Here is a 13949-nt window from a genome sequence, read left to right as displayed (position 1 = left end):
CTTTTGGAGCACAGATCCTCCACCTCCATAGGCAGCAGGGGGCCACTCCATTGGTGGCAAAATGCTAGTGGTGCCACAAAATCGCCGTTAACTGGGGCTTACCTATTTAATTTGCCTGCTACCTCCATACAACAAACAGACAGGTGTCCCACTTCACTAACTATGACTGGAATATTTCAGAAATGCATCAGGGAGTCCTGCCAACATAACTTCCCACAATTTTTCCAGGCAGTCCCACAAGGGGCAGGGAAAATTCCATCCAAAGACTCCAAACCAGAGACGTTTCCTGCCAGCGTGGCCATCAGGGTCAGAACCACTGTTCAGAAGCTTCCACATATCATCTGAACAAAGATTGCATTGAGTTCTAGTTCTTATTTCTTTGTTTGTGATTAAATTCTAGAATTACAAGATTTAATCATACTTGGTAGATGGATCTAGCTCAATTTCTGATGAATTTGTAACATGAAATGAAAATCGCTTATTGTCACGAGTAGGCTTCAAATGAAGTTACTGTGAAAAGCCCCTAGTCGCCACATTCCGGCGCCTGTTCGGGGAGGCTGTTACGGGAATCGAACCGTGCTGCTGGCTTGCTTTGGTCTGCTTTCAAAGCCAGCGATTAGCCCTGTGAGCTAAACAGCCCCTGTCTTGTTTATTATCTTGTTTATTAGTCTTGTTTATTAATTTTTAGTATCCTTTCTCTACATTTTAATTATACATTATCAAATTTTACATATAGTTCAGATCCCTTTATGTTGGTATTTCTACTTATTCATTTTAAAGTAGAGCTCTAATTAACTACTGATTATTTATACATTTATTTAATTCCGGTTTTCCTTGGTTTAAGTTACATAGCACCTCCTTTCCAGGTTCCTGGCAACCTTTCATAATTTACCCACAGAAACTATGGCCATCTATTGTTTGGCCTGTACACACATTTCACACGTATATTACACTGAAATACTGGTTTCAAGGAAAACCAAACACCTCCACATTTAAATGGCACAATTTACTTAAATATTTTTTAAACATGTCTTTTATTTAAGCTAATCTTCTGCTGAAACCTTCTGCCATGGTTTTGTTGCCTCCAGGTTCAACTGCTGCAGTGTGTTGACTGCCCATCTTCCAACGTCAGTATACTGGAGCTCATTCAGATCACCTTAGCAGACACCTAGCCCACTGCCCACCACCGAGTGTTCAATCTCTTGCACTGATTTCCAGATCAATGTCTCAAAATTTTTAATTGTCCTCGCATTCATTGCCTTGACCTCTATTTTTACACTCCTGCAACACTAAGACGATGCAAGACCCCCCCCCCCACCCCCCCCCCCCCCCCCCCGGAGTTCCTCCAACTGTGCACCAACACTTCCAACACATTGGCAACTGATCCTTCAGTCAGCCATGCCCAAAACTTGGATTTCTCATCGAAACACACGCTCTCCAATAAACCATTTTAAAAACCTTACTCCTTTGACAAGAGTTTAGTCACCCAATATCTCCTTATTTGGTTCAAGAATTTGTCAATTTTTAGTCTTATTGCAGCTTGTGATATGCCTTAGGATATTATCCTACATTATAAAGATGCTTTAAAAAATAAGTGTTATTGTTGTCTTCAGTGGCCTAATCCAATACATCCAGAGATGGCAATCAAATATGCCAAAAATTATTTTTTGGTCACTACTTACTATATTGAAACATCCAAGTAAAATGGAATTGAGAACAAACACCAATTTTCCCAAGCATTTCATCAAAAGCTCTGGTTAATGATCACCTCTGCATATGAACGTCTGTAAACGGGGGGGGGGGGGGGGGGGGGGGGGACTTTTTGTCAAACATTTTTCAAAAGTAGCACAACATTTCACTATTGGTAATGCATGCCCAGTTTCAGGACTTGCGTTTATGATTTCAGCAACTAGTTTAAACACAGCTTTTGCAGGGCAGCACAGCGCCGAGGTGCCAAGTTCGATCCCAGCTCTGGGTCTCTGTCCGTGTGGAGTTTGCACATTCTCCCCATGCTTGCGTGGGTTTCGCACCCCACAACCCAAAGTTGTGCAGGGTAGGTGGATTGGCCACACTAAATATTCTCTTAATTGGAAAAAATGACTTGGGTACACTCAATTTATTAAAAAAAAAAACAGCTTTTGCTAGAAAAGTTATATTCAAACATGTTGGCAGGGCGGTACAGTGGTTAGCACTGTTGCTTCACAGCTCGAGGGTCCCACGTTCGATTCTCGGCTTGGGTCATTGTCTGTGTGGAGTCTGCACATTCCCCCTGTGACTGCTTGGGTTTTCTCCCACGTGTCCCGAAAGATATGCTGTTGGGTGAATTGGACATTCTGAATTATCCCTCTGTGTACCCGAACAGGAGCTGGAATGTGGCGACTATGGGCTTTTCACAGTAAATTCATTGCAGTGTTAATGTAAGCTTACTTGTGACAATAAAGATTATAATAAATTACCCTCCAATTGGAATTTTTTTTTTTTTTTAAACTTATTGGCTAGCTTTTTTTTAAGATGATTTAATGCCTTAATGGAACATCTATTGCTTCATAAAGAAATATAAAAATAAATGCTCCATTTGCACATTAGCTCCGCTATAATCAGCAAAAGCAGTACAAGGTAAAGTCGCCATAGTCCCAGATGACCTTAGACTGCATTTCCCTTTGAGGGGGAGAGCTGATTGGTGGTGATTTAACCCAAGGGGCAAGGTTGAGAAGGTGGGCCTTGATGAATAGCCTCAGTCGGTAATACGGGAATTGAACCCACTGATGCCCTGCTCTGCATCACGAACCAGCTGCCTAGCCAACTGAGCTTGACCGGCCCCAGATAAAGTCAGCATTATAACGGAGACTGGAGGTAGCAAACACAATGTCAACTACTGTTCTTCGGTTGTTTATCTAGAGGCTAAAATGTTGAGAGATTATGCCTAAATGGAATAAGATAATAAGCCCAATATTGTCCCATGATGGTGCTACTTTGATACACGTCTTGCCCTGCTAAATGGCAAGTTAAATGTGCTCGTGGTGGGAACAATGGCACTCATTACTATTTGCACTAACATCCAAAGTGATATAAATAGCTTCATGTAGGAATTTAAAGAGATGCAATGTCAGTAAGAGTCACATCTTCTCATTGTGAGCAACAAATTAGAATTTTGATGTAATGAGCATTAATATCATTACATCAAAATTCTAATTTGTTGCTCACAATGAGAAGATGTGACTCTTACTGACATTGCATTAATATGCTCATTTAATCTGGCACATTGTACTTAATTTAGCACTGCTATAAAGTTACAACCCATTGCTATCATTAAAATGACCAATACTTCTCATTTATTTGAAAGGTTTTTTAAAAAAGTGCCTGGCACATGAAATTCAAAACTTGTTTTACACCAAAGTCAAAAAATACTTCACTCTCTATGCTACGCAATAGCACGTCTCCAGGAACAGATATCCAAGATTGCTGGAGACAAAAAGCAAAACATCCAACAATATTACACCCTTCACTCCTCCATTTGGAACGCAAAGAAAATGTTTTTCAAGTTCTCCCCTATGCTTCATCTTCATTTTTTCTTTACACAATATAGAGTGGCATGCAGTGGAACAGAGAAGGTTTTTAGCTTCTTTTCATCTAGTGTCTATCCAAGATTAAGGTGCAGTACCGCTCTTTTGCAGAATAAAATCAAGAGTCCCATTTCCTCCCTTCTCACACCAGCTATCCTTTGGACTTTTGAATGAGATTGCCAAATTAGTACCATATTTGGGGCACTTTTGGGTTGTGGTCTCACACCTAGTAGCTTTGATCCAGTTCCTGCTAACACTCAAGTCATTTAAAACTCTGACAGTTACTGAAAGAGGTCCTCATCACAACAATTTGGCATGGATTCATAAGCATATCCTGGATGTTTTATTCATTATGGGGATATTGATGCCTTTGGCAAGGCCAACATTTATTACTCATCGCTAATTGCCCATGAGAAGTTGATAATGAGACACCTTCTTGAATATAACATAGTGGTTTGCTAGGGCATTTCATAGGGCAGTGAAGCTAAGAGTGAACCACATCGGTGTGTCTGGAGTCACATCTAAGCCAGACCAGGTAAGGACAGCAGACATTCTTCCCCAAAAGGTTTGTGATTTCTGTTGGGTATGTATGTCATCTGGTAACTACATGGTCACTCTTACTCATCCTAGTATTTTCTTCCATATGTATTTAACTGAATTTAAATTCCCGAGCTGGTAGCGGAATTTGAACTCATCTCCAGGTCATTAGTCCAAAGCTCTAGATTATCAATCCAATGACACAAGTACATCTGCACCATGGCCAATGGATTACCCAAGGTTGCACCACAAACAACCTGTGGACAGCTACATGCTATAAAAAGCCAATGAAGCATAAACTTCTACCAATCATTCCACTACTCACATGCCATGCCAACATTTCTGGTAATTCATGTTTACTGCCAATACACAATCATTTGTCATATAGTGCATTTGCTGGAGTAAGAAGTTTGCCTCATTACCAGTCCATTCTTTTACTTATGACAAGTACAGATTACAAGAATAAATTGAAGAGCAAAACTATAGAGTTCAGTGTGGGATTATTTGCCAAACCTGCACTGACCTCGGAAAAAATGCTCAACGTTGGATTTCTGTATGGTGACTGAACAATGGAAAACCTTTCTTTGTCTTGTAATTTGAATTTATTGATCTGCACCCATTTTTTAGGTTGACTATACATTCACTCCTTTGCTGGTTCTCTCCTCTGCGCCGCCAGATCACAACAACCCTCTGGAAAAAAACATCTCTCACAATGCTGTGAGACCTATCCAGTGATTTACAAAGGTTCAATCTAACATGTTTTTGTATTTAATGCCCCCATTTACAAAGCCAACATCAGAAATGTTTTAACTGTCTGCCATCTTCAACAGTTTGCAAATACACGGTCCCCAGGTTCCTCTGCTTTTGAACTCCTAAAAAAAAAGCACCACAAGATTATACAGCCCCTCCACATCATGCCTCCCAAAGTGCATATTTCACACTTGCCTGCATATACCATGTTCGTGCTGGTGTCCTTCTGAACACTATCCTCCGCAAATTTCAAATTTTTATTACTCATATATCTCTGTCCAGATAATTTATATACAAGAAATGCAAGGGTCCCTTGGTGCGGGGTGGGGAGGAGCACAGAGTGTCACTTTATGCAGATGACTTGTTGCTGTATGTAGCAGACCCGGTGGGGGGAATGCCGGAGGTGATGGAGATTCTTGCTGAGTTTGGGAGTTTCTCGGGCTACAAGTTGAACCTGGGCAAGAGCGAGCTGTTTGTTGTACACCCGGGTGATCAGGAGGGGATTGGTAGGCTCCCACTAAAAAGGGCAGTGAGGAGTTTTAGGTACCTTGGGGTTCAGGTGGCTAGGAGTTGGGGGACTTTGCATAAGCTTAATTTTACTCGGTTGGTGGAGCAGATGGAGGAGGAGTTCAAAAGGTGGGCCATGCTGCCGCTGTCGCTGGCGGGTAGAGTTCAGTCCGTTAAAATGACGGTGCTCCCGAGGTTTTTGTTTTTGTTCCAGTGCCTCCCCACCCTTATTCAGAGGACCTTTTTTAGGAGGGTGAACAGCAGCATCACGGGATTTGTTTGGGCGCATGGGACACCGAGGGTGAGGAGGGTCTTTTTGGAGCGGGGCAGGGATGGAGGGGAGCTGGCGCTGCCAACCTCTCTGGGTACTATTGGGCGGCTAATGTCTCGATGGTACGCAAGTGGGTAATGGATGGGGAGGGGGCAGCATGGAAACGGATGGAGATGGCGTCCTGTGGAGGCACGAGCCTGAAGGCACTGGTAACGGCGCCGTTGCCGCTCCCTCCAACGAGGTACACCACGATCCCGGTGGTGGCGGCTACCATCAAGATTTGGGGGCAGTGGAGGCGACACATGGGGGAAGTGAGGGGCTCAGTGGGGGCCTCGCTGTGGGGGAACCACCGGTTTGTCCCAGGGAGCATTGATGGCGGGTTCCTGGGGTGGCACAGGACGGGCATAAGGAAGTTGGGAGACCTGTTCATTGACGGGAGGTTTGCGAGCCTGGGTGAGCTGGTGGAGAAGTTTGAGCTCCCCCCGGGGAATATGTTCAGGTACCTTCAGGTCAAGGCGTTTGCTAGGCGGCAGGTGGAGGGGTTCCCTTTGCTGCCCCCGCGGGGAGTAAGGGATAGGGTGCTTTCGGGGGTGTGGGTCGGGGATGGGAAGGTGTCTGACATCTACCAGGTGATGCAGGAGGTGGAGGAGACGTCGGTAGAGGAGCTGAAGGCTAAGTGGGAAGTGGAGCTGGGGAGCAGATTGAGGAGGGGACATGGGCGAACGCCTTGGAGAGGGTGAACTCCTCCTCTTCATGTGCGAGGCTTAGCCTCAACCAGTTCAAGGTACTGCACAGGGCTCATATGTCCGGGACGAGGATGAGCAGGTTTTTTGGGGGCGAGGACAGGTGCATTAGGTGTTCGGGGAGCCCAGCGAACCATGCCCATATGTTTTGGTCATGCCCGGCACTGGGGGAATTCTGGCAGGGGGTGGCGAGGATGGTGTCGATGGTGGTAGGGTCCAGGGTCAAGCCAGGCTGGGGACTCGCGATACTTGGGGCTGGGGTGGAGCCGGGAGTGCAGGAGGCGAAAGAGGCCGGTGTTTTGGCCTTTGCGTCCCTAGTAGCCCGGCAGAGGATCTTGTTGCAATGGAAAGATGCGAGACCCCCCCCCCCCAAGCGTGGAGACCTGGATCAATGACATGGCGGGATTCATTAAGCTGGAGATGGTCAAATCACCCTGAGGGGGTCGGTACAAGGGTTCTTTAGGCGTCGGGGTGGGGGGGGGTATTGTTTATGTTAATTTAATTTATTTTTTATTTATTTTGTTGTTCATCGGGTCTGGGGGGGGCTCGTTATAGGCGTTGTTACGGGTCCGGGGGGTGTTTATTATTATTATTGTTTTGTTATACATTTTTCAAAAATTTCAATAAAAATTATTTTTTTTAAAAAGAAATGCAAGGGTCCCAATATGTCAGGGGGTCCCCATTGTATACTTATCTGATCAGAAAAACATCTGTTCAACACTATTCACTGCCTGCTGGCCAATTATGTATCCAAGTTGCCACCATCCCTTTAATACCACGTACTCTGTTCAGAACAAGTCTGATATATGGTACATTACAGAATATCTACACGTCTGTCACCCTGTTACAACTCAACCAGGTTCGTCAGACATGATTTGTCTTTAATAAATAGAGCTGGTTGTCTCTTAGTAACCCAGGCTGTAAGTGAGAATTAGTTTGGCTTCAACAATAGATGGGTCAATCTGTTGACCCAAGTTGTGACAGTGTGAATGCTAATCTTTGTAAATTCAATCAAACAGATTAAGCACTAATACATCAGCCACATCAACTATCATAATAAATAAGAGTATTTTAAATGTTAAAATGTTTGTTCTTGGTTTTTATCTGCAGGACCTCTCTCTCTCTCTCTCTCATTTGGGTTCAGCAAAAATTACTGGAATGCTGTACATAATGTTCTATTATAGTATAAAAGCTTAATTCTTGGATTCTCAACATTTTTTTCCAATTAAAGGGTCCAATCTCAGTGTTGCACTGAAAAGGATGAGTTGGAGGAAAGAAAATAAATCATATGTAAATTCGGGACACACATTTTTCCCAAGTTTCAAAAATCAGCCCGAGAACATGGCTGCAGATGGGAAATTTCTTTCTAAGTTACTCCAACAGTAATTTCGGGTATTAAATGGATAATGTTCAAGAAATTGCACTGACAATAGGCTAAATGATCTCTCAGCTAAAAAGCAATCTATTTGATGTACAGTATTTATTTTGTATTGTACATATCTGTACTGAAGAGTACCTATAAATTTCAGTACTACACTATTTTCTGAGTAGTACATTGACCAATCTCTATCGTTATGTGCATAGTATAACATTTCATTGCAGGGAAATGGATAATACCCATGTGTCAAGTTTGTGCATTTATTTCTTTATTCATTCAACAGCACAGACCTAGCTTGTGTAGAACACAAATTTAAGTTTACGTTTTTGCAGCTGGGCTAAATGGTCAAACGGACACGTGGGGCAGCACGGTAGCACAAGTGGATAGCACCAGGGTCCCAGGTTCGATTCCCCGCTGGGGCACTGTCTGTGCGGAGTCTGCACGTTCTCCCCATGTCTGCGTGGGTTTCCTCCGGGTTCTCCGGTTTCCTCCCACAGTCCAAAGATGTGCAGGTTAGGTGAATTGGCCATGATAAATTGCCCTTAGTGACCAAAAAGGTTAGGAGGGGTTATTGGGTTACGGGGATAGGGTGGAAGTGAGGGCTTGGGGGGGGTCGGTGCAGATTCAATGGGCCGAATGGCCTCCTTCCGCACTGTATGTTCTATGTTCTAAATACTGCTAGAATGCACATCTTGGAAGTGAATTTCAACTATGTTCCTGGGGAGGGTGAAACATCTTTAATTTTACCCTTACCCAAACAGTATTGAGACTCTCAAAGATTGCTGTTTTGCTTATTAGTTGACTGTGACTAATATTAGTCATCTTTATTGTCACAAGTAGGCTTTCATTAACACTGCAATCAAGTTACTGTGAAAATCCCCTAGTCGCTACATTCCGGCGCTTGTTCAGGTACACACAGAGGGAGAATTCAGAACGTCCAATTCACCCAACAGCACATCTTTCGGGACATGTGGGAGAAAACTGGAGTACCCGGAGGAAACCCATACAGGCATGGGGAGAACACACAGACAGTGACCCAAGCCAGGAATCGAACCTGGGACCCTGCCTTTGTAAAGCACCCGTGCTAACCACTGTACTAGTTGAATTTTGAAACCACTTGTAGAGAAAGCAGTCAACTTAAGGAAATCTGTGCAAACATGAAGGTGACAAGTAACTTTAAGGCCACTGTGAAAACGTCAATCTACCTGTGCAAACAGCTCTAAATTCAAACCTCAAACATAATTTTACTTAACCACTGCCGTATGATACCATTAATTTTGCCACCTATTTAAAGAAAGGCTACGAGGCCCTTTCTCAATCCAAAACAGTTGTACTTTTCTAACAAGCCAAAACAAGATTAAAGAACAAAAATGTGTGGAAATATGGAAAACATACAAGAATTCGGTGAGGGTTCATTTAAGTTTATCAGAATATCTAACACCGTTTCTATGTATCTTAGGTCAGCAGAATAAATTCTGGGTGAATGTCATAAAACCAATTCCACATCCTTTGTGAAAACATCAATAAATCTTCAAAGCCAGTATCTCCAAGAAATACATCTGCTCTTGCACTGAGCACAAGGAAAGCAAAGCAATTGAAACTTTACAAGATAGGAGTCCCGATGGCAAAACCTCCGTTTTCATTAAAGTGACCAGATCCTAATTTCCATTTGGTGACTGGCTACTTCTTTAAAAATTGGCTACAAGTATAAATTTCAGAATAATTTGAACTGTAAAGCAGCTTGTTATAGGCAGAATTCAGTGGTGAAGGAATGGAGAAACGAAATAAACTTTACAAGATTAGAACTTGAAAGGTCATTAATGTGCAGATTTTTTTTCCATTCACAGACTGTATAAGTAAAGCTGCCATAGTTCCAGATGACCATGGGCTGCTTTCCCTTTTGAGGGGAGAGCTGACTGGTGGTGATTTAACCTGAGAATCACCACACCTCAGACAAGAGGAACGATTGAGAAGGCGAAGCCTTCATGAACCTCAGCCAGTACAGGATTGAACCCAGGCTGCTGGTCTCGCTCTCAAATCAGTTGTCAATCCAACTGAGCTGAAGCTGCCCAGGTATCACTGGCAAAGTCTGAGAAGGTGCTGGTAAAATCTTTCTTGAACCACTGTCTTCAACATGGTGAAGATGGTTGTTGTTATCCTGCAACAACAACCATCTTCGTGTTAGGCACAACACCATCCATTGGAGAGTCATCCTTTCAATTTCAAATGGAGAAGATTTACATCAACCCAAGCCTGCTGCTACACTAGGACCTTACCAATCTACCCGCTGCTCGCTTCCCATCACATCTGGCTAACATCACGCGAGGGAGATTTTAGGAAGTTGGGTTCAGAAATGAGACCCCATTGAAGCAGGCAATTTAGGGGTTAGACAGACTGAGGGGAAAAGAATCTGCTAGCACAAAGTTAAAGGGATACGCGCACACTTGCCCAAGTTACATTGTGCCAGTCAGACTTAAACCCGTCAGTGGGAATGCACAGGATGCCTCAGATCAATTGTTCTTCGGGGCCATCCTGTCTGACCAGATATTAGCACATTGGCCTTTTTGTCCGTCAATGGGAGGTTACCTGCATATTAATAGCATGCTCTGTTCTTTTGCATCAACGAGAGTGGGCAATTAAACAGCCAAAATAACGATGATCGGTTAGTATGGAACCCCAGCAAAGACCCTTTGTTTGAGGGCTGGGCAGAGCTTCCTAAAGAAGGAATGCTGTATGGAACAGATACAAAGAGAAGGCTTTGGAACGTGACCTAGAAGGTCATGAAAGTTACCACTGAGGCAGGCTTTGGAAAAAGGGTTCAGAACAAATGTCCCTACCAGAAGGAAAATTGCTTCATAAATGAAAGTATTGCCTTTGTCTGCCTGTGAATGTGGCATGAGAGCTGCATGTTCTGTCAGTGTTGTTCAATGGGAACTAGTGCATTATGGTTAAGAAACTGCATGTAATCGGTTATTGTTACGGTAGAAGTTTAAAAGTTTAAACATTGTTTGTTTGTAAAATAACCAAGCCCCATTTCTTATATCATCACTCCTTGAATTAATCGATCTTTCAGCACTGTCTCAGCCACTGTTAAGTGACCAACACTCAGAGAACCATGCCAAAGAATAACAGCAAAGACCCTATGGCAGCAAGAATGGAACCCGCACACCACCATTTAAAACCACTTCCTCATCACAGATCCCAAAGCACGCCCACTTGGCTTCAATCTGCCACACCAACATTGGCCAACCCTTTCCTCACTGGCCAAGACCTTTGTGCAGCGAATTAGCACATGGGAACCTGGACTGCAGCTGTGGAGCACCCCAATCAATGACTTCATTAAAGACTGCCCCTTCAGCAGGGGGCTCAGAGGGAATTTCGCTACTGTGGAGGTGATTGCCTGGGATGGTGATTACTGCATACACAAAACACAATTCCTATTCACTTCAAATTTCTACAGCTCGAGGTCAAAGATATTTTTCTTATGTTGGTTTTGTCGCCATGTTCCACAAACAGAATTCTACATCCTTCAGGATTCAATCAACCTGGCTAATAGTGGTGCTACTGGGCCATTCTGGAAACTGATGCCTCCCTACCCAGAATACATTGTGCCTTTATGCTTCTTCCAGTAGTGTTAAACATGAAAGAATACTGAATCATCATCTGAGAGAGCATGGTAGGTACTGATCAGCAGATTTCTTCATCTATGTCTGACCTGATGCCATAAAACTTCATAGAGACCTTGTTGAGGAGTCCCAGAATCGCTCCCTCTCAATAACATATTACTGTATTGCCACCACAGGCGAGGATGATGGACAGTGGATGAAAGGTATGATTTCAAGAGTACGACTGTCAAGCTGTTGCTTGACTAGTCTGTGGGAAAGCTCCCTTAATTTTTCACAAGTCCCCAGATGTTAGCATATTTAAGAGCACTGATTACAGAAACATTTCCAAGGGCTATCGACAATAATGTCTGGTTTGAGGGCGGTGTGTCTATGGAAGCAAACATAACAACAAAAATCAAACCAGCAACATCATGCAAACCATAAGTAAATTAACAATCTGTTACTGACATTAATTGAAAGACGTGCAGTTTTATATCGTGCTTTTCATGGCTGAAGAGTGTCCCAAGCACGTAAAGAACAGGCACAGTGTCTCAAATCCAGCTGTCTAAAAACCAGAGCTGTTCAAAAACAAGACACTTTTATTATGTTCCATGCATCAATTTTAATGCGAGTAATTCTTTTATAAAACTTATCTGGAAATTCAACTAGACATCGCATTGGTGCCACGTGGTCCAGACCAGTTATCAGTTTTGCTGCTTTGCACACTACTCTGTCCCATGATCCAAATGACCCTTGGTCGCACCTGACCCAAATTGGCCACAACCCAAACCATTCAACTTAAAATCTAGCAACATTCAAAATCTGGCACAGTCTCAAGACCAGATATAAATTGCAGGCATTGCAGTAAAACAGTAAATATGGCAGCCATTTTGTGTACAGCAAGGTCCCACAAATACCATTATGATAATTACCACAATGTGCAGTAATTAGATAATTACCTCAATCTGTTCCCTGATGTTGGATAAATATGCGCAGGACACTGGGGGGATCTAGCCAGATGTTCATCAAAGTAGTGCCATGGCATCTTTGACACCCACCCAAGAGGGTAAATGGGGCCTAGGTTTAATGTTTTATTCAAAAGACTTTTTTTTTTGCTTGGATCACTACATTATATAAATGCGCCAGTACCACAGCTATTGCTACAAGGAGGGTTGTTGCAGATGCTGACAGCACGATAGAAATGCTCTCAATGTAATGGATTTATGCTGTTCTGCAAGTTAAGCAATTTATTATTCCTTGTAGTGATGTCACCAGCTGGAGTGAATAAACCCTTCTAAATTCCCCATGTCCTCCAAAAGTCCCTCTTCAAAATCCAACACTTATCTCTCCCACAGCTTGGACCAATTTGTGTCCGATTATGCTTCTTGCAACGTTCTTTACATGAAAAAGGTACATATTGCTGCTGAACATACTAGATTTAAAATTAAAAAGAAAATCGCTGTTAAAGTTTCCTCCTTGCTGTATCAACAACTGACAAGACAAACAGTTGGCCAGATAGCTGTCTCACGTATTTGGAATACATTCTCCTGCCCACATTAACAATCGATATGGCATTGTTCATGATAAATATATTGTATTTTACCTCTTATCTAAACTCAATTCTTTGATCAAATAAATAAATATCTTACGCACTGAATATCCACTCTCCAATTCGAATTTGCTCTTTTTATTATTACATCAAAATCCACATCATATTACAATCAAGGTACCTGCGGGTAATGTGAATGTCACCAGATCAGTGAGGAAGTAACAGGCAAAGTCTCCCTTGCGTTGATGGAGGGATGCACCTATCTCACGACGTATCTGTTCAGTAAGTTCTGGGCATACCATTGCAGGTATACACTTGGCAGCTTGTTGAGACACCTACAGTGAAAGAGGCAAAATAAAGGTACTATATATTCACAAAAGAATTCTAAGAATTGAAGCTGAATGTAACGATGATATACACATTCAAGAATTTCCAATAACATTTCCTTGTTCTCATTTGAGCTACAAATCTAGTGCAACAGGTAAGGCCGAGGCATTCGCAACAATCTTCAGCCAGAAGTGCCGAGTGGATGATCCATCTCGGTCTCCTCCAGAGGTCCTCAGTATCACAGATGTCAGTCTTCAGCCAACACAATTCACTCAATGTGATATCAAGAAATGGCTGAAGGCACTGGATACTGCAACGGCTATGGGACCTGACAATATTCCTGGCAATATTACTGAAGACAAATTTAACGGTTTTCTTGGGAGGTAAAAACATTCCATTTTTATTGCTGGGCGTGCTTATTTTGTGAATTACTTTCAATGCTCAAGAGAGAAAACTGCATTATCTTAGCACGAAAACATTCCAGGGGTATAGATGAGGAACAATGAAAATAAAATTCAGTGGAATAATTTTCTTTTGGTGGAAGACGGATGGAAATATGCTTCGTTCAGCTAATACAATTCTGACCTAATTAATCACTGCACTCAAGATTCCTGTGCTGAGGCACTTTAAAAAAAAAATATTCTGTCCCATCAGATGTGAACGTCGCTGGCAAGGCCAAATTGGTTACCTATCCCCTTGAGAAGAAGGTTGTGAGCTGT

At 42.8% G+C, this 13949-nt stretch overlaps 1 protein-coding gene across 5 annotated transcripts in view; it reads right to left on the bottom strand.

Annotated features, from left to right (window-relative positions):
* LOC119979707 (ubiquitin thioesterase ZRANB1) overlaps nt 1-13949 on the bottom strand; it is a 105415-nt gene that overhangs the window by 50199 nt on the left and 41267 nt on the right. For all 5 annotated transcript variants that reach the window (XM_038822267.1, XM_038822265.1, XM_038822264.1 and 2 more), the window contains one exon: nt 13085-13238. In XM_038822267.1, the coding sequence (XP_038678195.1) occupies nt 13085-13238 (154 nt within the window). The remainder of the gene's footprint in view (nt 1-13084; nt 13239-13949) is intronic.

Source organism: Scyliorhinus canicula, chromosome 16, assembly GCF_902713615.1.
Source record: "Scyliorhinus canicula chromosome 16, sScyCan1.1, whole genome shotgun sequence".
In the NCBI taxonomy this organism is placed as follows: domain Eukaryota; kingdom Metazoa; phylum Chordata; class Chondrichthyes; order Carcharhiniformes; family Scyliorhinidae; genus Scyliorhinus; species Scyliorhinus canicula.
This window is presented reverse-complemented; position numbering and strand designations above follow the sequence as displayed.